Here is a 25,710-nt window from a genome sequence, read left to right as displayed (position 1 = left end):
GCGACAAATCTTATAATAACCTAATTTGTTATACTATGAGTAAAAATATGTTCCAGGTGCTTGATTAAAACTTTGCACCTTGTGAATAGTTGCCTAAGGCTTAACAGTTGTTTTAAACTATTTAATAATTTAAAAAGCGGCACCAAGTTGGTGACTTTAAATTTAACTATAAATTGTCTCAACGTGCACTGTTTGTGTTTGAATTCCCTTAGTTTGGCTTGACCACTATCACAGTACAATTAATCAAGGCCAGTAGCCGCTGTGGCTAGTAACGAGGTTTGTTTTCTGTTCCGTGCATGCCGCGCACGCACGGAGTCTCTACAATGCACATGCCCACTGCTTGTGATTAATTAATTTTGTCTTAATGCCTCGTTTGGGAATTGTTTTCCGTAGACGAGCACCCGGGGTTTCGTGACCTGATGTTTAATTCAGTTAGTTGAGGTCATACCCGGGGCGCTCGCTTGACTCATTCCGGCTAGGCTGAGGGTGCGCTCCGAAAATGGGATCCGGTACTGGCGGTGCGGAGCACGGGCTTAAAGGCCATGGTCGGTACAACGTCAGTTGAAATCAGATTGCCGCAAAAAATATTACTGTGAAAGCAGTTAAAATAATAAAATGATAGGAGCTCTGTGAAGCAGTTTCTGCTCTCGGTGGCAGCTTGGTCAGTACTGAGGCCTGGGGTTACACTCCCACCGGCAGTTTCGCTCGTACAGAGCGAAAGTGTCACGTAAATCAGTGTATTTAAAACTATGGCTGCAAATCTTCTCAAAAGTACTCAGAAATGAAACATAAATTGTTCATGTTTTTGAGTCCGTTTTGAGGAGTTTGGTATTTCAAAACAAAAGTAAACAATGCACAGTCACCGGGTGTTTGTTCCGATAGCTGCAATTAGCTGTGGATGGTGTTGGGGCCTGGGCTTTGACTACTGCTCAGGGCAGCATGACATCAATTTATTAATGTAACATTAGTTTTAATTTATAATGTTCTCTTTAAATTTTTTGTGCTACTTTTCATAATTTTTATTCCAAATACATATATTGATAATTTTGTAGATTTGTTTTAAATAATCCGAAATACTCTACTAGTTTTTCTTATCTGTTGTTATTTATGAAAAATGTAAATCGATCTTGTTTTTTGCGCATATATAATTGAAATAATTGAACCAAAGAGCGTTGAATGTTATTTATATTATTTTATGCTAACTTATTGGGGGTAAATCGCGTTTTAATTTTAGTCTATAAGTGAAGAAATAAATGTTTTTTAATTATATTTTTCGTCAAATAATATTTTTCTTTGTGTGAGTGCTTCTGTTCTGTGCATGAGTTTCGGAATGGTGTGATGTTGATCTGTTGATGTTATTTCTAACATTTATGAAAAAAAGTATTTATTTGTTTTGCACAATTACTAATGGACAAGTAACTAGCGGCGTTTTGCTATTCCATTCATTGTCCAAGCTTATGGGTTTTCTGTAATTGTAGGATTCAAAGATTACAATGACGTGGATAACTTGAAGAGTGATTTTTTTTCTGTTACGTCTATTTGCTTCAGAGCTTAATTAGAAATTCCATTGTGAGCTTGGTGAGACTTCAGCCGTTTCACCATGATGTACACTGTAAGTGAATTTTTTCCCCCTTCATATCTTATGATTGGCAAATCGGTTTAAGTGTGGCTTTTCCCGTAAAAAAAAAAAAAAGCTCATAAATGTCATTTATGAACACTACAGATGTTTTATTTCCCCCGAAATTGGCGGTTTTAAATTATATTAGATTCTGAAATTTTGGGAGAGTGAACTGCAATGAAAACCATAAAAAAAGATGCAGTAAAAGCCATTAAAATTAGGACAAATAATGATTTTAAAATTATAATTCCTGCATCTTACAAATAACAGCTTTATTCGAAGACCAGGTAGCTTAGAAGGGAGGGTATAACAGTAGAGGTGAAAGCAAGGGACGTGAGGCATGCCTGCATGGGAAGGTTGATGGAAGAAGGGGCAAAGGGAAATTGGGCAGATCTGTATCACTATGTCTGAAAAGAGGAGGAGAGAGGTGTAAGAGAGAGAGTGTGACATGGAGAAGGGACAGTTGCTGCAGGATCAATTGCTGTCTGTGTTTGTGGAGGGTGAGGTATGGTATGGTGATAAAGGAAAGGGGGATGGCTAGCAATAGGATGAAGCATGTGATAAGTGATGAGAGATGCTGACTAAAGGAAACAGACCAGTTTTTTTTTGTCGCTCTTGCTACACACTTTCCGTGACATCATCAATGTAGAGCTGACACAACTGAACGAATAACTGTAGATAGTGGTATTTAAAAAGCTGTGCTGTGGCTTCAAATACTCAGTTAACTAAACAGCAGGTTTGGAAAAAAGTTTTAATAAAAAAAACTAAATCTTTTTAAGTATTTTGTTTAAACCATGTTTGTTTTTATTAAGTTAGTTATTTTTGCTTCTCAGCATGTTCAAATGATAGCCATACAACATCCCACTTCCTGCCACTCATGTTGAACCAGAAAAGTTATAACATCAAAGAACTGAAGTCTTTAGAGGAGTTTTTAGCTGGGTATGGTTTACAACTTATTCAGATAATTTATATAATATCTTGTTTAGTATATAATTTTTCGTTCCTGTAAATCATATTAAACATTAATGACCAAACTTTTGTTGGAATTAGTTGGAATCAGACCTTTCATTTAAAAAATAATAATTATAATATTCTAATTAAAAGTTCATTATTAAAAAAAATTTATTTATAAAAACCGCTTTAAGTTATGGTTTGAACAGTGTTCTAAACCATTGTGGTTTGAATCGGCCAATCCTACTCCATAGTTCAGTTTATTCTTCCGATCAGGTTAACCGAGCGTGCGTGAAGCCTTGTACAGAGATGTGTACAGCCTGTGGCTGAGCCGCGACTAAGCAGTGTTAAGTATAAGTGACTCGGAGCCCGGCTCGCAAGCGGCTGGTGCCGGCTGGAGCGCTGTGCCCCTTGTCGACAGGGGACCTCCACGGAGCAGGACAACCGCTTCAGCGACAAGGAGAAGAAGCTGCTCCGGCAGATGAGGTTCGGCGACAACCTCCGGCAGAAGGTCAGTGCTTCGTCGAGGCCGCAGGCTGCAGCCGGTTGTCACTTGCATTCCAGAAGTGTGCAGCGGCATTTAATGTAATTTTTTTTGCACGATTGGCAGCTTTGGTGTTGTATATGTTTTTTTTTTTTTTTTACCTAATTCGGATTATTTAAAAATCTAAGTGTATGTGTGTGGGCTGATTGTTGTATACCGTGTATTAGTGGCGTAGCCAGGATTTGTGTATGGGGGGTGTTAAGCATGCCCCCTCCCCCCCCCCCCCCCCTACACCAATTTAAAGCGACGGGAAAATTTGGATTTTAAGGTGTAAAATAGTGCTATTTTAGCAATTTTCGGTACTTAAAACTAAATATTATAATGGTAAAAATTTTATTAATTTTAATTTGAAATTTGTTTCAGTGATGAATAAGAAATTAATTAAAGATTTGGTGCTAGGGGGGGGATTGAACCCCTAAACCCCCCCCTGGCTACGCCCCTGCCGTTGATCAACCTATAGTAATGGTGTCAGATCCTGCCACCTCTTGTAATGGCTCGAGATTTTTCTTTCATTCAGTAACGTAACTAAAGTTCTGACACCACCAATGTTAAACTGCACTGAAAGGATGCTGGGTTCATGATAATCGCCCTTGTCTCTGCCTATTATTTTCTCAACAATTAGTGGTAGTGGCCTTCAATAAATAGGCCTGCATTAAAGGTGTGTGTGTGGACGTTCATAGGAGTATTTCAGAAATGGAACCAAAGAAGTAAAGTTGTGTGTGGAAAAAACAAAAAAATTAATTTCTTGTGATTAGTAGACATGCAGAAATGTTACTAATGAATGACAAATAGCATGCAGACTATTTATTTCATGAAAAATTAACAGAAAGTATCATGCTATGCTTTTATAGTGAAACATCCGTAGTAATTGCATTGAAACAAGTATAATGATAAGAATATTCAAAAACTCAACATATGGTGTGAAGCCAGTCCTCATAAATGCCTTGGTTTAAATGCTGCAGTGTCTGTGTCCTATTGCTTTGAAATTCATGTCCATCAGAGTGGTCATTTATGATACTGATTGTTGACCATTAAGATTGTCCTGTGAACTTCTTTGCAAAATATCTGTGTTAATTTAAGTGATTGGTAAATAATTTCTCCATTACTGAAGGAAAATACTACATAGCATCATTAGGTCAGGTTTTCCCTTGTGTTTGTGTTAATTTGGTGATTTTATTTCAGGTCAATATGTCTAAAGTGAAACTAGAAGTGCTGAAACCATGGATAACTCAGCGTATAACAGATATACTAGGAATTGAAGATGAAGTGATCATAGAATTTGTGTACAGCCAACTTGAGGATGAAGAGGTAAGTTTCATAAAAAAAAAACTGTTGCAAATTGTCTATTCCTGATTTTTTTTTTTCTCTCATTCCAAACAATTCCCCATTTTTCTTTAAACACGTACAATTCCGGGTGAGCTTATGTTATGCCATGACCGTAAACGAAGCACAAGGCCATATGCTGTGTGTTGCGGGTGTGGGCTTTAGTGTCGGTTGCTTTTAGCTCGGCCAGCTCTCTCCCATGTTAGTGAAGCAAACAAGCCCTTGTTCATGTCTGTAGTCGTACTACTTCAAACGTTGTACACAAACAAGCTTTATAGGCCAAAAATAAATTCCACGAGTATGAAGTCTGGGGCACAGCTAGTATTTCATCATGAAACACTGGAATGTAGACTCATGGCTGAGGTCTCCTCACGTAAACAGAAACAAAAAAAAAGTTAAATAAAGGTGTGGGAACTTTTTTAGTGTGCTCGATAATTTTATTTTATATTTTTTGTGAACTGAAATGTTCATTTGCATCGAAACTTAACTTCTAAGCTTACTGATGGTTGAGAATGATTTTTATGGTAGGCTGTGTTTGTTGGAATGGACGTTTAAAAGTAAAGCTTCTACACGTTGACCAGCAAGGGTGTCACCGGGGGGGATTCAAAAAAATACATATTTTCCCCACAACTTGCCCCCCCCAGGCTATCGGCTGGTGACGCCCCTGTTGACCAGCTTGTACAGTTGAACCCCCAAGTCACGACCGGAAGCCGGCCTGAACCGAGTGGTGTGGTTGCTTGTTCTGCGACGTGCTCGCAGCACCCGGACCCCAAGAAGATGCAGATCAACATGACGGGCTTCCTGAACGGCAAGAACGCCCGCCTGTTCATGAACGACCTGTGGGACCTGCTGCTGTCGGCCCAGGAGTCGGCCAGCGGCATCCCGGCCCAGCTGCTTGAGAAGAAGAAGGAGGAGATCAAGCGCAAGCTGGTGCGTGCCGCAGCCGCGCCGGGTTACCCGTTCATTTATACTTGTCCCGTGCCCACCAACAGTCAAGTGTACTTTCACGCTGGGCACGACACAATCGCCGCCTGAGTATTGGATTGTTCTATGTCCACTTTTTAGGTTTTTTATGCTATGGACACGAAATTAATATTAGTATTCATTTGTACTATATCCACACACGTCTACGCACATAAAAATGTTCGTTCTTAATTTAAGACCAATATTATTTTGTTCCATGTCATGCTGTTCATAGTTATTTGACCTTTCAAATGCTTATATCTCAGTTCCGACTTCAATGGACGTAGAACACTCCGATTCTCAGGCGACGACATGCAGACGAGGTACAAAGTAATCACTGCAAGCATGTGTTAACACGCCCCATCCCCACCCTCCCAGATATGTTCTCTTTGTTTGTGTAAAATGAAGGGGATTTTCCTTGCCACTAATGAAATTCATTAATTTTTTTTCCCCCCCTTCCTTCCCCGTTGATTTTTGTTTATGGTCACACAGCCGGTAAAGTTAATTTTTTACCTATGTGTACGGCACACAAGATTATTCAATTGAAAATTTTAATTAGTGTGTGTTTTTAATAATTGGTTTTTAATAAAAAAAAATTAAAGGTTTTCAATAGTGGAGGTAAAAAAAAAAGTGTAGTGACAGAACATTTGTTTTTATAATTTTTATAGTCATCCTAAATTTTAGTTATGGCCGTTATGGGTGATAAAAGGTGACAATGGAAAATTGGGAAAAATCGGGGAATTTCAAGTGTCTAGGAAAATATGGAAATTCTGCACAGTGCTAGGAAAAGAAATATTTAAGTTTATGTGATTTTGCTATTATTCACAACAAATATATCCATGTTTTTTGTGTAAGTTTTCACTTGTCAAGGGTGAGCCTCAACAACATCGAGATAGGAAATCTCTCAATTCAGCCTCCCAATGTTTTTCTTATATCAGAATTTTTCGAAAATTTATGTGTTAAGAGCTTGAATAATTTAGTTATTGTTTAGGGAGCTCGTAAATACTGATATGCAAAACACTCAAAATACTATGAAATGTAAATTTATTTCATCTTGTTTTTTATTTGCATAGTATTTTTCGTGGATTATTGCTTCCACGTACGTGTTAGGTAATAACCCAATGTTTAAAATTGTGGTACTATTAGCTAAAATGGTATTTCTTTTATCTTAGTGTAAAAATTTAGTTGCATATCACTGCTGTTTTCACAGCAGTTAACTGATTATATATACGTATAGAGTTAATTTTGAAGTCTACTCTGTTTTTCTTTATTGTCTTGTTCTTGTTGGTTCACTCGTTTTTGCAGGATGAACATGAAAAACTACATGAATCTCTGAAGCAAAAAGTGGAAGAAGAAAGAAGTGGAAAAGAGTGGAAGCATGATCGGGACAGGTCAGCAGTTCTTGCTGTAGCCTTAAAGCCTTGTGCACTTCTTTCTTTAGTGCAAGGATGAATGCACTAAAGTGAACTTCTTCACCAGCCATAATGCATAAAGCTTTGTGCAAGGTTCATTCATGTTTTTTTTCCATTTATGGCGGAAAGTTTGTGCAAAACCAAAATAAATTTTTTGCCAAAGCTGCTTATTTTTTTTGCCTTCAGCTACTGACTGTATTATTCCTGAATTTTTTTTTTAAATTTTTATCACACATCACATGTGCGCTTAGGAGAAACATAATTAGACCAGAAAAGAAATTAATTCACGAGGATCCAAGAATGTTTTGCAGTAGTAAATAGTAGCTTAGTTGACTGTTTATGTATGATAAACCGGGACAGGAATATCGTTGAAACACTTGGACTTCAACAAAGTTAATATGTTATAGGGTAAAGATAGAACTATTTAATCTCAGTTAAATTTTTTTGTCAAGTTATTGTCGAAAAATGAACTAATTAATTATAGTTCGTAAGTCAATTTTTCTTGCACAATATCATTCAAAAGAAAATGAAGAAAAGGCTATGAAATGGCATCGGTTAGGTGAGGCCTAGTGAAAGCATGGAGGCAGCATTATGTAGGCTGATGGAAGTGTACAGGTACCAACAATGCCCTTATTTAATTGCATCTGGGGCAGACTTGCGGACTGAAGCACATGGCTTGGCAGCAGAATATATTGACCTTGTAATGGAAGAATTTCGTCATGTTTTTGGCATCAGAAATTATTTCATGCTGACCGGAGTGATAAAATGCTCCCCAAATTTTAGTTTGAAGTAATTTATGTTTGTATTTATGTATTTCATTGGACCCATTAGATATTTGTTTTGGCCTGGAATGGAAGAATAATTGTTGCATACTGAGCATGGTTTTTTAAAACCATCTCAGCTACAGTTGAATTTCGAACAAACCTTGATCTTTTGTGATAGATGGAAGAATCGCGATTGCCAAGAAACAAAGGTCATTGTTTCCATTCTGTTGCTTTCCTTCGTAGGATCACAAATACTTTATGCGTCATGTCCAGCTATGTGCTTGGTTGTTTTCTAATCTGCTTCAATACCGATTTTCAAACGAGTGAGATGGTGCAGTTAGAGGCTTTTAAGGTCAAACTTGGTTCAGCAAACGTGTCCAGGAAGGTCATCTTGGGAGATCATACGATGTGTCGTACCAAACATCTCTGTTCAACCAAGCAAGTCACCTGGCACTCCATGACAATTTTGGCAGTCCCAGGTTTCATAATGATGAATGACCTAGGTCATCTCGTGGTGTCTTCAGCTATCGGGAAGTGGTTTCTGCCAGTGTGGTTCTTGGTTAGTCTGAGTAGGCCCAGCATTGTGATGGAGTGTAGCACTCCGGGCCACAAATGCTTCTGGGGCTGAAAAGCCAGGGTGTTTAAGATCTCAAGGCGTAGTTGTGACATAACAAATATTTGCATAGTTGTCATTGGGTTAGGTTAGGTTAGGTTAGGTTTTAATTTTCATTTTACATTTTTTTCACAAGTATTGTACTTTTGCCTCTCCATCATTAGTCGGCATGTTTTGAATTTCCTGCAAAAGTTTTGAATTATATTAAGGCCATTTTCCGTTTGTTTCTGCCACATTTGTGTTTTACCCATGTTCTTCAGTCTCCTCTCGGCGATTGTTTGATAGATTTGATAGAATGAAAGTCGTAAACGTTGAATTGTTTAATTTAATCCTGAAGTGACTGAGGATCGTCGGCCCTGAACGGGGGTCGTCCCGAACTGTCGCAGCCTGGCGGACATCAGCCTGCCCCCCAGCAAGGAGGAGCGGCAGTCGCCGCCCCGCCCCGCGCCGTCGCCCAGCTCCTCCGAGGGCAGGCCCCCCAAGAAGAAGGACCGGCGGCGCGGCCCCCCCAGGGCCCCGTCACCCGAGCCCGGCCCGGGGCCTCGGAAGTCCGACAAGTCCAGCAGCTCCAGCTCCGACAGCGAGTCCTCTGACTCCGACGAGTCTGAAGCAGGTACGCCAACAAGTCAGAACAATTACAACCAGTTTCTTAGTGGCCGTTTCCTCCCAGTTAGCACTACTAGTGAGCTTGGTGGCTGGCCCGGCCAGGCAACCCAGGATAGAGTAACAATTCCTTAACACACTTGCGAATTATAACTACTCCGTTTGTGCCATTTTTGAGGTTGTTCATTTCCACCTGAAGTTGGAATGAGCTATCAATTGACTAAAAGAGTTTTTTAAGTTAATTAAAATACGTGTTTTCAAACTTTTTTTATTTTTTATTATTTTTTGCCCGAAGTACGGTAGCCAACCACCACTTGCATGCCGGTACAGTTCCAGATGATTATTCATGCATCATGCACATGAACTTGTAAATAAATAAGTTTAGTCCTTCAGTTAAGACTTTTTGACTTAGGTATAAATTTTCCCCAAGACTGAATGTCTCGGTACAGGATTATAGAGGCTAGTTTTTTTTAATGGTAAATAAGACTAGTTGCCTCATGAACCAGGGTGTGACAGATGAACTGATATAAATTTATGTTTATTAATCACAGTTAATACACCTCCACATCTTTCCTTAAGGTAAGGACTGGATTTTGTTTGGAAATAATGCATTGATCTGTAAAACAGTGGGAGTTGATACTAGAATTATTGTTAAACCAAGTTTTGGGAATACATATAATATCATATTGGGTGGGAATTAAATTTTCAAGAAATTCAATGTTGTTAATTTTTAGGCTTCTAACATTTTGGTAATAAATTTCCCACTCCAAGGCATTGAGCTTTGCACATATACGAAATTACGATGCTTCTCATGGAACCTGTTTAAGTTTTTTATATATATATATATATATATATATATATATATATATATATATATATATATATATATATATATATATATATATATATATATATATATATATAAATTTAATAAAACTGTTGTTTTAGAAGGAGAAGGCTTACTGAGATGAAGTTATGATTTAAAAGAAGTTTTAACGTACATGTTGAATTTTGTGTTCGTGGTTAGGTGAAGAAAATAGTTGTCAGTTTCCCACTGTGTTCTAGTTCTGTATACATCCCCAATGCTGATTGGTGAACGTGTCACGCGTTTGTAGGTATCGTAGTCTACCTTTGTGCTCACTCTACCTTAGGCAGAGAGTGGGGAGCGGCTAACGTGCTGAAGGCAGCACCTGGCATCTTGCGAACAGGGTGTCCACAGTTAGTACTTTCCTACTAGATCTAGTACTGTTAGTGGTCTAGTACATTTACGCTCAGATCTAGTACTTTTTTTTTCTTTAATACAATTATATTACAGAACTTCAATATGTTTTATTATTATTTTTAAAAACTATGGAATGTATGTGTGTGTGGTGTGATATTTAAGTTCAAGTATTGCAATGTCATTATAACTTCCTAAACTGTTAAAACCATAACAAATTATAATTTAGTACTTTTTTTTTCAAATCTAGTACTTTCTTCTCGCCTAAGTTGGTATGAAATATTTTTTTTCCTTGTGGGCACCCTGCTTGCGAGTGAGTGGGAGTCGAGATCGGCGAACTGTGTGTTGAGTTGCAGAAGCGGGCGAGGAGTTCGAAGTGCAGAGGAAGGAGGACAGCGTCCAGAACAAACGACACTATCGCAACAACCGGGACGACGAGTCCTCGCACAGCGACTCCAGTGTTTCCCGAGCGAAGCGGGTGAGTGCCGTGCTTCTGAACTTCTTCAAGTAACTGCATTTTGCCTCAGGAAAAAGTAACAAAATTGAATTATTGGTTGCAGAAGTCGCCGAAATTATATATTTCCAGCAGTATTTTGCTGAAAATGCAATTTTTTTGTCGCTTAATTTCAGTTTATATATATTAAATATATTAAATTTAAGTAGTACAAGATTTTCCACTTAAATCATACTGAAATTATCAGTAAGAAGGTGTTAGCTTTATAACATAAACTTTGGCATGTTTCTACGTATAGTAGTAGATCTAGATTGTATGATGGTTTAATTTGCTTACCTATAAAAAGAACCTGTTATGGAAAAAAGATTGTGAGAATATTTTATGTCTTTTAATAATATTCACCAAATATTTTTCAACGCACAGATAAATAATTATATGTTTCAGAACTGTAGTTTCAAAACAAACCACACCAAAAGCAGGGTCTCTTGAATTTTGCGAAGAAAGAAAAGTGTATTTTTTTTAATGCATTGCTTAATGTATGTTTGATTTTTTATCATAAAATATTTTCACTTAATTATTTAGTGGTGGTTGAAAATTTGTTGTTAAATACAGCGAAACCCCTTATTTACGTTACCGTTATTTACGTTTTCCCGTTATTTGCACTATATTCTTCAGGTCCCGTTTGGTTCCCATATAGTCCAATACAATACTTTCCCGCGAATTACGTCTCAAAAATCGAATCAATCCCGCTATTTACGTCACGTAACAACCATAAACAACCAGAAAATACCGTGGAGCTAGTAGGCAATGAACATTTTAAATAGCAAAATATACATATTTTATAACATGAAAAGTTGCTTTTATTTCTAAACATGTAATAATTTAAGCCTAGGCGTGTAAAAGTACGAGTAATTATAGCAGGAGACAATCTAAAATGCACGAGGGAAAAACGTAAACTCATGAATGTACAAACATGGCTGCTTGTAAGTTCTGATACTGTATTTATGTCACAACTTAGCCGAAATACTGGTACGAGACATAAACTTCACAAGATAAAATGAGCGGTGTCTTGGTAACTGTTTTATACGTCTTTTATAATTTGGGAAGTATTGTACAGTTGACGCCATATTTTTTAAACTAACCAATCATTTCTGGGGATCGTAAATAATTAATTATTGGTATCAAGACATCATGATAAACGTAAACTTGAACATGTCACGGCAGCGAGAAAACTGGTGCGTATACCAATAAACTGGTATTAGAACTGGATAAAATTGGTACACGGGAGGTGGAGCTTATATTTTTTTCCGCTAAGCTCGCATCTATTGGTTGGCGGCTGATGGCGTCATGAGTCTGGGCGGAGCATAGAGTGCGCATGCGCCGCCGCGTCGTTACAGCAGCTGACCGAGTACAATGACCTTTCTCCGCGTTTGGCGCGCTATTGACGGTAAATATTCATCAATTTGCGGCCTTTTCTTAAAAATTTTTTTACTGTGAGCAATGTGTATGTAGCCCGTATTTGTTATAAACCCTGCCGGTTGCAACTGTATTTATAATTTGGAGAGGCAAATAATCTCCTTGAACAGCCTAAAAAGCAAGCAGAAGAAAATTTCAAATTTATTTTTTAGGAAGTAATCAGAAAAACATTTTGGCTTTCATTCTTTTTTTATTTTTGTCAAATGTGGTAAATTAATAATTGATTAAATACTAAAGTAAAATTTGTTGTTAGTGTGTTTGTACCTGCATTGTAGTATGTGCTATTAAACAAAAGGAAAAAAATTCTAAATAAGGTAAACTGTACTCCTTTTTATACTTTTCCCTTTATTTACACTTTCCCGCTTTTTACACTTTTTTACTTTGTCCCCATGAAAAGTGCAAATAAGGGGTTTTGCTGTATATATATTCTTTCCTTGGTATATTGGAGTGTCTTAACTTAAAGAGCAAACCCCGTTGTTACCAGGGGCGCAACAACTAAATTTTCAAAGGGGGGGCATTATACCTTTTTATAAAGAATCATCGATCCCCCCTATTGAAGCGGGGGGTCCGGGAAAATTTGTATTTCAAGGTGGAAATTGGTGTTATTGAAGCAGTTTTATTATCTAAAAATTGATTACACAGCACTTTCTTTGCCCCTGTTTGCCCCCACTTCAAGGTTTCAGAGGGGGGGGGCAAAATACCCTTGCCCCCCCCCCCCCCTGTTGTTGCACCCCTGGTTGTTACGACCCCATTTATTAGACCAACTTTCCATTATGATCTCTTTTCGAGGAACCATGCCATGAATTAAAAAAATGTGATGGTTAAAATGGTGTGTAAATCAACAGTCACAATTGATCTACCTCAATACAGCACAGTAGCAGCTTACTTGCTGCATTTTACGAATGCAGTCCGTGGAACCGTGATCATACGTAAAATTGTTGTTCTGTTGTGGATGGCTTGTCTCATGCGCATATATGTTTCTTGTCTTTCTAATGATACTGTGTGTTTGCTGTATTCATGTCCAACCTTGTGTTTGGAAACGACCATGACAGCTGCGGTGTCAGCAGGTGTCGTCCTTGTGTTTGCATGTCAGCGAGGCGGGGAGAGCCAGCGTCCCTCCAGGACTCGTCGCGAAGGAAGATCGAGCAACGAGCACAGGGGGGCGAGGCGCAGTGCTCGCGGGGGCAGCTCGAGCTACGAGCACAGGGGGCGAGGGGGAGGCATGAGTTACGAGAGGTACGGGGACCGTGGGGCAGGCTACAGTTACGAGCACAGGGGAGGGAGGTACGGGGGTCATAGGGGCGGCTCCAGCTACGAGCACCGGGAGGAGAGGTACGGTGGCCACGGCTCGAGTCAGGAGCACCGAGAAGAGCATTATTGGGGTCGCGGGGGCAGGTCGGGTTACGACCACAGAGAAGAGAACTACGCTGATCGTGGAGCGAGGCAGAGCTATGACTACGGCTACAGAGAGGAGAGGTTTGGCGGTCGAGGGGGAAACACGAGTTACGAGCACAGAGAGGACAGGTACGGGGGCCGAGGCGGTGGGTCCAGCTACGAGAGGTACGGGGGTCAAGGGGGGAGATCGGGCTACGAGTACAGAGACGACGGCTACGCTGATCGTGGGGCGAGGCCAAACTACGACCACAGGGAAGAGAGGTACGGGGGTCACGAGGGAGGCTCCAGCTACGAGCACAGAGGAGAGAGATACGCAGACACAGAGAAGATGAACCGTTCAGGGGAAGGTGGTTATGAGCGAGTGAAACAAAAGAAGATGGACGAGGATAGATACCACGAGCAACAAAGAGAACATCCAAGAAAGCCCTCCAGACAGAAGTAAGTAACATTTTAAAAAGTTTTTTTTTCTCTTTCTTCTCTCCACAGTAAGTATGGACTGATGCACGACAAATGAAGCCAACTGCATTGCCTTAAAGTCAAACATGAATTTTGTCAGCCAGGGGAATGCAGTATTTAAAGAGAGGTGGAGTGAAGCGACAAAGAAATGTGTTTGGTGGGAGAAACTGCTGACCTCAGAGAAAACCCTCACTCACAGCTGTTTGTGTCGTGTTTCCCATGTGGGGAAAATCCAAGTCAGATACATTTGAATGTATACTTGTGTCATGTTGGCTACACAGTGAACATCCTCTTAGCAATATTTAGCTCCAGGGTTGTATGTTTATTTGATAGTGGTATCAATGTCCTTAGAATTTGGTGCGAAAGAAACTGAAATTTACAAGTTTAATGAATATTTGAGAGCTTAAAGAATATTTATTATTTTATTTAACTACTGGTCTTATGTGAAGATGCAAATTAATTTTCCAATTTTCAATCATGAGAAGCGTCGCGTAATCAATTTTCCCATCCCCCCTTCATGCAACAGCAGCGTAAGCACCATGTTTTGTGGGACTCCGTGCAACGGTGACATGTAAAACTGGCTTAAAATTCTTGTATTATATGCCAATAGTAGTTAAGGCTAATGTATTTGACGTATTTTAGAGTCTTTTAACAGCTTGTGTGAATATGTTATCAGTTTAGAGTTTAGTTGGTTTGTTGCATACTTACTTACGTCATGTCGTGTAACCTAGGAGCCCTGGGAGGAACCGCCCGCAGTCTCGTGGGAGGCAGCCGCCCCATCGGAGGTCTCGTTCTCCAGATCATGCGGCGGTCCACGAGCCGCATGCCCACCAAGAGGTGAGGGGGGGGGGTGTCTCACATTCTGCAGGAATCTACCAGCTCCATGTGCTAGGAGGGAGGGGCGAGGGGGCAGCATCCACCAGAGTGCTTCGATGATTCCTCCATGGTGAAGATGTTCCTGAGGCCCAGGGGGGATTAGGTTTTGCAAGACAAGGGATCTTTTCATTATTTCATGGATATTTAATATCTATTCCCTTTTTTTTAAATGAGTATTAAAATTATCTTCTCTGAAAATATTTTGTTGTACAAAGGATATGGGTGGGATTAATTTTTTTAAAATATAATTGCATCTAGTGACACGAGAGAGAACTGTGCTACTTGTGGCTAGGTGGCTTGTTTGTGGCCTAATTACGGTTAAGTGGGGTGCCGATGAGTCATGTTAAACACACAACTATTTATTTATTAAATTTTGTGGAGGTTAACCTAAAACTGAGTACCTAGGACCAGGAACTGATTATTTTTTAAGAACCAGAACCAAACCTATAACCGGGGTAAAAATAGAACAGACACATCACTAGGTACTTGCTACATAGACTCAACAAATTTCGGGTCATATAAAATGTCTGTGCTAAAACCGCTAAATTAATATCTTTTTAATTACCTATCTTTTATGTACAGTTTAAATTTTAACTAACTTTTCAGTCATATTTTATTTTATTCCAGGTTCTTGAGTTTTAGAGAATGAATTTGAGGAATGGCTTCATGGCAAATTTAAGCATTTGTTTTGAGAATTGGGTATCACGGTATGACATTGGCCCATCAGTGCTACAATATAAAATGGTTGGTGAAGTCACCTTTTTATCAGCTGTTACAATTTTTTTTCTGTAATATTTTATTTAATTATTATAACGTATTTCTCAGAAATTTGTGTACTGTTCACCTACAATTATTTGTAGGATTTTTAAAAAAATTTGAGAACCACTGTTCCAGACACGCATGTACTTTAGGACTGGCACAGTCTGAATTACGGGGCCACTCTGTTCAAGTGGTGAGATCACTCGCCTCCCGCCCCAGAGATTCTGTTTTTTTGCTAGTAGGAGGTGTGGCAGACATTGTCTTGAGCCGGTGGGTTTTACCGGGGTGCTCCCGTCTTCCCTGCAGTTTCATTTCATCTGTGCTCCATTCTCTTCATTGCAAGGACTCCGCTGTGGATGGGAAGTTAAGCCCTAGTTCATTCATTCATCCTACGGAATCACAGCCATGCAGGTAGGCCTGAGTGAAGCGTCGACCAAGCAAATCAATTGAAGCTGTTTTTAATATTCTTTTAGACTTTGTTAGGAAATTTGACATTTAAAGCTTCGCATTTGTTGCAAAGCTTTAAAACTTTGGAAGCTTAAGGTTCGCTTATACACATATCAATTTTATTTCTTTGCATGTGTTTTGCTGGAAGAAAGTTGGTTACTTAAAATGCTCAAAATGTGGCACTCAGTTTGCTTTTATGAATGCTCAATACAATATTATGCATGGTTATTTTATTATTTTTATTGAATGATGATGTTATGTATAAGGCCCAATCAGTTAATCATTTAATCAGTTCAAACATTACAAATGTTAAATGATTTTTTTTTTACTCCAATTCTGTATATAATACAGCTTCGCCCGAGTACATTATTCGCAGTTTGATTCAACTTCGTGAATAGTTTTAAACATTCAATTTGATATTCGCTTTGCATCGAAAAATTAATACAGGTGCACCATCCTTTATCCGAAATTCCAAAATTCGAACAGCTCTAAAATCCGAATTTTTTTTCAAAACTTCAACGTCCGCGATATTGTTCGCAGTTGTGTGGCAAACTCAAGTCGCGATCGCATGACTAGTGCGAGCGAGTGACTTGGCAGCACTGCGTCAGCAAGGCAGCATGCAATTTGGCAACGCCGAGGCGCTGTGTTTACCGTTTGTCCGGAAAACTAGCGCCAGTTACAGCTTGCTGCTTGGCTACGATAGGAGTTGTTTTATCGCATTTAGTAGTTAACCGTGTTGTTACGCGAATGTTGCCATAATGGCAAAAAGGCAAAAAGGCATTCTGATATGAAGATGGGTGGTAGCGAAAAAAAACGAAAACACTTAACATTATCAATAACTCAGAAGGTGGAATTATTGCGGAAACTGAACCAAAACAAGTGACACTTTAAGAGGCATTTAAAAATGCCATCATTCGTGCTGCTTCATCTCAGAAGGAAAATCCTGCTCCCGGCCGATCACGAGGCGTACGAGTTGACGGCGACATCGGCGGCGATGACGACGCACCATAAACATTCTCCAGATGTTTTACAGTATCAGTTGTTAAAAACAAATTATTTTGGCGATTGTTTCAGGTATTTATTTATGCTGCAGTCTTTATTTACGTTATGAACTTTGTTGTTTTTTTGTACTATGTTGCTTGAAATCCTTAATACATCTGACATAACCTAACTTGGCTTTACTAGGCCTCCTGTATTAAAATTCCGAAATCCGAAAAATTCCGAAATTCGGAATGCTGCTGGTCCCGACCATTTCGGATAAAGGATTGTGCTCCTGTATTGGCATAGGTCCTGTCCTGCAGGACTGTGCTCTGTTCCTGTCCCTCTGTGGTGCGTGAGTGCGTGATGTTGCCCACAGTACGATCGCAGGTCGGCCGACCACGCCAGCTACGGCACACACGAGCAGCGCAGGGCTGCGCGCTCCGCCTCGCGCAGTCCCTCGCCCAAGTACAACAAGCGCAAGGTGAGTTCTTCCCTGTGCCCTGCCGTGCCGTGCCGTCAGGGGGAGGCAAGGGCAGTTACGGACAACAATTTAGGTGAAGGGTTTGGATTTAATATTGTTCAACCATTTGAGTGTGGCATGCTTTTAAAAATCTTATTACAGGAAGTGTTGTGCGAATATTCAGTACTTGTATCTATGTCCTGGAACTTTCCTTAATTCTGTTTTTATAAAAAAAAAAAATCTTTATTAAGAAAGATAGCCTCATGTAAGACTTTTCGTATCATTTTAATTTTGCTAAAGGTTAGGAGCATGTGCAAGAACCCTAAATACAAAGAAGTTTTTAACTTTTAAATTATTATTATTTTTTTTGCTTTCAGTTTTTGTAATCAAAGTTAATGCTTTTTTGCTTGATATCTGTTGCAGAGCGTGCGTAGTTTATCTCGTACACCGTCACCTTTCCAAAAAAGTCACAACAGTGCAAATGACTTAAGGAAGGAAAGTTCTGCCTTAAGGTAAACCAGCTCTCTGATACGTTCACCGATTGTGCTGCTAATTCAGAGCTTAAATGTGATGTCAAGTTTCACCAAAATTTTATTTTATTTTTTTCCCTCAGTGTCCTAACTAAAGTTGAATCGATTCAGTGTCTGATATATCGAAACTAATCAATATTGTTAATATAGGAATTGGGAAAAAATCATGTAAAAGTATAAAAACATACGAGCACTGACAAAACTAGTAATGGATATGGACAGAATTTCTCCTCCATGTATGGCTCCAACATCTGCTTATGATTTGCTAATAAGACAGCCAAAGTTAGTATAATTTGACACTAGCATTTGTTTACAAACTGTTCTCCAAAATAAATACCTTCATAAAACTGGTCTAATATCAAGTTAACCATGATTTGTAGCAGAGATGTGCAGAGCCCAGTTTAGCAGAATCGAGTTTTGTATTAATACCTTCTAATCGAGTCAAGACTTGCTTATTACTTAGTAAAATCCTTAAAAATCAAGTCAAGCTCAGGTAGTTAATGAAATATTTTTTGAGGTGTAGTTAAATTAGGTACAGCAAAACTCTCTTAAGAAGTTTGTACTGAAGTTTACTGCCTGCCAAATACATTTAAAAAATTTTACCACAATTCTAAAGGTCAAAATATTTGCCGAACTTAACTAATACTGGTAATATTTGGGTAAATATTGAAAGTAGCTCAGTGGTATAGTTTTAGGTACTAAAATGTTATCAATTTCTAGGTTAATACTATGGTTTTGCCTTATTTAAAACTATAATATAAAACATTTTAAGTTAAGTGTGTGTATATACACACACATACATATATTTACACACATACATATATATATATACACATACTTTGATTTGATGGATTTGGGTTCTATGGAACTTGAAATGATAAACTATATAAAAATTTTCCAAAAGTTGCACCATGGTAACTGCTGCAATAGGTAGTCTTTCTTCGAAATCTCTATAGATAAGAAACAACTTACTAGTAGATAGACAAGGGGAGAAAGGTATTTACCTGAAACTTGTCAGCCAGCAAATTGCTACCATCAAAAGAGAAGTTGTAAATCTGAACATCATAGAAGAAATCATTTACCAGTACAACCTAGTGACAGCTGTAAGTATGGATACAAATGAGCGAGAGCTGGCATCATTATTCGTGTGCCGCTCCTCGCAATTAAAAGATTATGTTCTGTGCAGCAGCAATGTTTTACTGTATTGTGAACCCCTTTCGTAGACATAAAATAAGACCGGTGGCAGATTAGAGCTCTTGTAATTGGGGGTGTATCTTAAATAAATTTTAATCTACTGGTCACTGGGTGCCAAAAAATATTTTGAAGCTGAATACATTTTAATCTACTGGTTACCGGGTGCCAAATTATATTTTGAAGCAGAATAAATTTTAATCTACTGGTCACCAGGTGCCAAACTATATTTTGAAGCAGAATACATTTTAATATACTGGTCGCTGGGTTCCAAATAATATTTTGAAGCAGAATACATTTTAATCTACTGGTCATTGGGTGCCAAACTATATATAGAAGTAAAATACATTTCAATCTACTGGTCTCCGGGTGCCAAACTATATTTTGAAGCAGAATACGTACGTTTTAATCTACTGGTCACCGGGTGCCAAACTATATTTTGAAGCAGAATACATTTTAATCTACTTGTCACCAGGTGCCAAATAATATTTTGAAGCAGAATACATTTTAATCTACAGGTCGCTGGGTGCCAAACTATATTTTGAAGCAGAATACATTTTAATCTACTGGTCATTGGGTGCCAAACTATATTTTGAAGCAGAATACATTTCAATCTACTGGTCACCGGGTGTGAAACTATATTTTAAAGCAGAATACATTTCAATCTACTGGTAACCGGGTGCCAAATAATATTTTGAAGCAGAATACATTTTAATCTACTGGTCATTGGGTGCCAAACTATATTTTGAAGCAGAATACATTTCACTCTACTGGTTACCGGGTTCCAAACTATATTTTGAAGCTGATTACATTTCAATCTATTGTTCGCTGGATGCCAAATAATATTTTGAAGCAGAATAAAATTTATTCTACTGGTCGCTGGGTGCCAAATAATATTTTGAAGCAGAATAAAATTTATTCTACTGGTCACTGGGTGCCAAATAATATTTTGAAGCAGAATACATTTTAATCTACTGGTTGCCAGGTGCTAAATAATATTTTGAAGCAGAATACATTTCAATCTACTGGTCGCTGGGTGCCGAGGTATTGTGCAGTTGAACTGATACAGGGATGTTTCAGTTGAGCGTGAGTGTCTGGTCGCAGGGCGAGTGAGGAGCCGGCCAGGGACCCGCTGTTCCCCACCCGGGACGAGCTGCTACGCAAGGAGCGCAAGTCCAGCTCCAAGGTGAGAGCCAGCGCTCCCCACGGCCTTTATCCGTCACGATATTCACATGACCAGCTATTACTGCCATGTTATATGATAACGTCTTATAAATCGATAAACACCGTTTGCACGCACGAAGAAGCATGACTCATTGTCACGTTCCGCCCGAGCCGAGCACGCAAGAACCGGCCAACCACTGTGCGAGGAAGATCTTCCATAATATCAAACAGGTTTAGGCTTGCTTTTTAACTAATGATTCGTGATTATATTTAAACAAATTAAGTTTGCAAAAACTGTAAATAATATTTGAAAATTTAAAAGTATGCAATTTTTGTGAATGTTTTCTTATGATGTTATTATGTAAAATTATCGTCTGTAAACCGACTTTACAGACAACCCCCTTTTTATTTTTAAATTTTTGCTATTTATTTAATGTCTTGTCAACCAGGAATACATCTACTAGAGCTGGGGTCTATCGGGGAATTCGCGGATCATTACCGATTCTGATAGCTCGCTGATTTCTTGCCCTTTATGGGTCATAAAGTTTGCAGAGGGGAGAGAATTGGACGCAAGACTGTCCCCTCACCCTTTCCCATGGAAATTAAGTAAAGCAGAAAGCAGACAAGGTCCGAGGATCAACACCAGTGCTGTGTTTCTTACGCGCGGATAGCCGAGACCCTGAACGCAAAGACTTCACTTGAACTTTACTGAAGACTCATATGTGATGTATCACAACTGCAATGTTTGTTGTAAAAGTTCCAAATCACCAACTGTCGTGAAGACTGAAAACATATTTCTTCCACAGCATAGAATCTGGTTGAATGGATTTAGGAAGTAAATGTTAAGACCCCCAGGGGACCCAACTGAAAGTGGGGTAGTTTACGCAGCCTTCCAAATGATGCTGAGAATTCTAAAGACCTAAATAAAATTACCTCATGCAGTGTGTGCCCGGTTATAAATATACTTACCTGCAGGAATGGGCACTATTAGGATTTAACAATGCAGCACTTATGAGGCCACTCCAGTGTTTCAGGGGAACTACGCAACCTGCGTTAACCTCATAAGATTCAATGCTATTTTCATTTTGCTTATAACTAATTAACTAATATAGATTTTAAAATGATGCTTGCTTTATATGTAAGACAACGATGCTCTTATCAAAGCCCCTTTCTTCAAAAACGTGCATAAATTATGGTTTTATACTAATCTTTACTAATATGCATAAGTGTATTGTCTAGGTTTGAACCATAATTTATGCACGTTTTTGAAGAAAGGGGCTTTGATAAGAGCATCGTTGTCTTACACATCAAGCAAGCATCATTTCTAAATCTATATTAGTTAATTAGTTATAAGCAAAATGAAAATATCATTGAATCTTATGAGGTTAACGCAGGTCGCGTACTGCCCCTGAAACACTGGAGTGGCCTCTTAAGTCCAGGCCCTCGTTAACTAATGACATGACATTTAAGCCTTTTTTGTTCATACTTAATCACTGTGTAAGCTGTGTTTTGCTTGATGCTGGAGTGCTGCGGTTTGGCAATTTCTGTTTCAGGGCAAGCCCCATCGCCCGTGAAGGCTGCAGTCGCCAATTTTCACTTGTGTCCGTCGTGTGGCATTATACACGGCCTTGCTCGTGAAGGCACCAACTGTGCAAGGCAAGCTTCCGCGTACCGTCTTGTATTTCTGTACAGTGCCTGACTTCCTTAATAAATATCTCGGGCTGAGAGGTACACAATAACATAAACAACGTGGTTCGTGACAAAAGGCGAGGAACATGCACCAGTATGAAGAAGAAAATGGCCATCTCACCTAACGATGCATTAAACTACAAATTGTCATTGTTAACCTTAATTTGGATGCAGTGTTAAATACTCAAAATAGAAATGCATTTGTGTTTTTATTTTATGGCACAAAGTGGTGTTATTTTCCTTTGATATTTTGCACACTGCTGTTTTTACTAGAGGTGGGCGAACCTTAAGTTTTTTTTTTTTTTTTTCCTCACTTTGAACCGAACCAAACCCATGACAAAAATCCTTAGCTCAAACTTGAACCTTGTTAAAAAAGCCCCCCAATATCTGCAAAAAAAAAAGTAATGTTTCTAAAAATAAATACTAACGTTTGAACACATACAATAGGCCTACATGGAACACTATATCTGTAATCATTCAAAAATTTAATTAAATGCAGATTTGAATTTAAATTGTCATAAAGAAAAAACATCTCTCAAAATGTGCTGAGCACTGTGTGTCCAGTTTCCAAAAGGGCACATGGGGATACAAGACCTGAGCCCCCAGCTTGATGGGGAAGAAAAAATTATCATTAATGCAAGCCCAGTTTTCAAAACAGTAATCATTTCACTTATGTTTGATTTGTATAAAGCTAACCAATAAAGCCACTAAATAAAAGTTCATACTGATGTTTTTGTTCTCCTCAGTGTCCGTGCCTGGGATGTGTCACGGCATTTCCAGCTGCAGACAAGTTGTAGCGGGAATAGCTAGAAATTTTTTTGCAGCAACACACAAATTTGGAAATGCATTAGAAAATTTTTTCCTCCACCACAAACAAGGATCATAGTCTTTGGATTGTTGGTATTTTCATAGACTTTATCTTTTAGCACATGTTTTTCCATGGAAAAAGATCTACACCTACTGGTTTCACCTGTGGCTGCAAATTTCCATATGTTTTCGACTCTTGACAAGGTCCAAATTTATTTGAGTACATATTTTCCATTAATTGACATTTATCCAAAATAAAGCCGTTACATTGTGGGTCTAGCATTATAACTCTCCATTGTTGCAGTATCCTGCAACATGGCACACATGGCTTTTAAAAAAAAAATCTGCATACCAGACCTTTCAGGTTTAGACAAATCTTGCAATGTTCCTAGAATGTGATTGGTTATGGGCACCACCATATACCAAACAGGCCTGTCTGAATAGTTTTTTTTTAATGTGAAGCAAATATTAAATTTAATGCTAAAAATATTCAAGAAACCAAATTTAATTGTGAATATATTCCTTAATAAAGGTGTATTACACTTATATTATAAAATATAGGAATTAATGCAGTAAAAAAAAAGCATCTCTTTCAATTGCCAGATATATGTAGCATATAACCTCTGTAACAAAAAAACTTATGTAATCTCACGAAAACTTTCATTGTGACACAATTGACAATAGATAGAAATGGTGATTTATAGCATTTAAAATAATGACATTTAGCATTTTGAATTTGAAATTGAGCATTTTGTAGCATTTTTAAAAACACGATTTAGCCAATTGAATTCCCTCATTTTACATTACTGAAGAAAAGTATATTTTAAAAAAAGAAACCTTTGCTTGCCGTTTTACCGACCTTTTTTTATTCAACCGACTTCTCTGTGAATCTCTTTATTGCAGTCTGATGTCCCTCAGATTTAATGTGCTTTTCAAGTACATCTTTTTTTTTTTCGACTCCAGACGGCGATTACATAAATTGCGCATTAAAATATTTGTATCACTTTCGTAGAACTGTTCACTTTTGTATTCATTTGTGCGATCGCGAATGGAAATGACGTTTGTCCCATTTTTACCACGAGAAATAACAGTATACAACACATTCACAAGTTTGCACGTACATATTTGTAAACACACCACTTTCCACAGACTAGACAAGAACGCAGCTTTCACGTGAAACACAGCCAGAAAATGGGACTTCAATTGTTAGCGTGGCGAAGCATAGATGGCAATATGGTGGCCTAAAAACTTGTACTCTGCAAGATGATGGACAATCTTCCAGCTAGTTGTTCTTTGCTTTGTTTACAATCGCGAGGCATGGATGGCCTCTTTTCATCAATATTTACGAACATTAGTTATTTTGAATGACGTGACACTAAGATATTTGTGCTGAATACACCATAAAATGATGGTTTCTTTTGGTACTGAACTGAAACTAAATACAATCGGTAAATAAATTGTGTAGAGTGAAGACGAATCTACGTTTTTTACCTTGATTTCCCATTTATCTCGGAATAGTCTAGATTTCACATTTTATAGCGGAAAAAATATAATTTAGCATATTTTCGCATCTATTTCGTGAAAACGAAAAATCACCATCCTTAACAATAGAGCAATGTCTAAACACCTTATTAGTAGGCCTGTGCAAATGTTTGAATATGAATTGTAAACTATTATACTAGTGATTCAAATCATATAAAAAAAATAAATGGTTAAAGATTCTAGATGAAACCGTTTTTATAACCTTGCTAAACAAAATACAGCTTATCTGCCTTCAGTTAACGAAAACTTGAGAATAACTAAGGTTTAACTATGTAAATATAAGCTCCTTTAACCACCAATTTGGTAATACAGGATTTTAAAAAATGACACATTTGGTTAATTTTTCTGGGGAATAATGTAGAGTAGCAGGTTCTGTAAAATACAGTAGAACCCTGTTATAATGTTTTTCAAGGGAGCACAAGAAAAAAATATTATAAGCAGGAAATCTTAATTTAGCACTTAATGTTCGAGCTTTATACCTATAGACTCACCAAGCTATGTAAACAACTTTAATGTTAAAACCAAAGATAGTACCGTAATCACTCGCGTAATGTCCGCAGTAATTTGACCACATTTTTGGCCAAAAAAATGGGGTGCGGACATTATGCGAGGAAAAATACAAAAAAAAACAAAATTTTGTGTCTTAATTATTACTAAAAAGGCACAAAACGTATCTAAAATCAATTTGGATTTCACTAGCTAGGTATTTTAAAAGAATATTGCTGCGGGATCGCTTGCAAACAACCCGGCTTAGAGCATGTTTCCTTTGCTGTAATTGCCACCGGTAACTGTCTCGCACCCGCCGGAACATTAAAAAAAAATTACGCGCTACACTGAAATAAGTGTGGTTACATGTGCCTTATTAATGTGATTAATATGTGATGGATTAAAACGGCTATTAACGGCACGGCTGCAATATTTTAGCCGTACCATATCCTTACGTGCGGCGCGTAGGGAACCAGCGAGCTGGCAACAGCGCAGTGACTCACCAGTTCCACATCTGCTGCGCACTGTACTCCCCCCCCCCCCCTCCCGGCAATCTGATGGCCTTCGGGACGTAGAGAAGGAGGAAGGGGAAGGAAACATTTCGAGCGTGAGAATGGCCGAGGGAGGGATTCCAACCAAATGTAAACAAAGAGGGGTTCTGTTCTGTCCTGACACGTAAAACAGGGTACACACTAATTAAAGTTGACATTTCTTTTACGCTGCGCTGCGTGTCTTACCTCAACAGAAAACAAGACTTATCCACGCCGTGTTGCATTTGTTGACTGCAACTGTTCTTTTATTTTCCGCCACTGACGAACACTTTTTTCGTGCACTTCAAACTCCCTGTTCCCATGCTCTTCAGCATAACGAACAACTCTTAATTTAAACCGCGCAGTGGATTTATATTTACCCATTCTGTACTCTACACTACAAAACTCGACGCGAAACTCATGCCTTGAACTTGCGTGCATGTTGGTCAGCTGTGTT

At 38.5% G+C, this 25,710-nt stretch overlaps 1 protein-coding gene across 1 annotated transcript; it reads left to right on the top strand.

The window, feature by feature from the left end:
• The first annotated feature begins 1,334 nt into the window (after positions 1 to 1,334).
• Positions 1,335 to 22,610, top strand: LOC134540397 (serine/arginine repetitive matrix protein 1-like). Its single transcript, XM_063383107.1, has 13 exons — positions 1,335 to 1,612; positions 2,991 to 3,080; positions 4,296 to 4,421; positions 5,196 to 5,366; positions 6,705 to 6,790; positions 8,575 to 8,801; positions 10,367 to 10,488; positions 13,034 to 13,773; positions 14,523 to 14,628; positions 17,231 to 17,335; positions 17,738 to 17,826; positions 20,140 to 20,221; positions 21,753 to 22,610. Exons 1-13 carry the CDS (start codon positions 1,601 to 1,603, stop codon positions 21,771 to 21,773), a joined length of 1,977 nt encoding a protein of 658 aa, XP_063239177.1. The 5' UTR covers positions 1,335 to 1,600; the 3' UTR covers positions 21,774 to 22,610.
• Positions 22,611 to 25,710: the final 3,100 nt, after the last annotated feature.

Source organism: Bacillus rossius, chromosome 16 (genome assembly GCF_032445375.1).
Source record: "Bacillus rossius redtenbacheri isolate Brsri chromosome 16, Brsri_v3, whole genome shotgun sequence".
In the NCBI taxonomy this organism is placed as follows: domain Eukaryota; kingdom Metazoa; phylum Arthropoda; class Insecta; order Phasmatodea; family Bacillidae; genus Bacillus; species Bacillus rossius.
Note: the sequence above shows the minus strand (reverse complement) of the source record. Positions and strands in the feature narration are given on the sequence as shown.

What these genes read in the sequence shown, in the direction of transcription:
- LOC134540397 (XM_063383107.1), top strand. An exon ending in TGGAAGCATGATCGGGACAG is followed by an intron (nt 6,791 to 8,574) that starts GTCAGCAGTTCT and finishes GAACTGTCGCAG; the next exon opens with CCTGGCGGACATCAGCCTGC. An exon ending in AAGGAAAGTTCTGCCTTAAG is followed by an intron (nt 17,827 to 20,139) that starts GTAAACCAGCTC and finishes GTCTGGTCGCAG; the next exon opens with GGCGAGTGAGGAGCCGGCCA.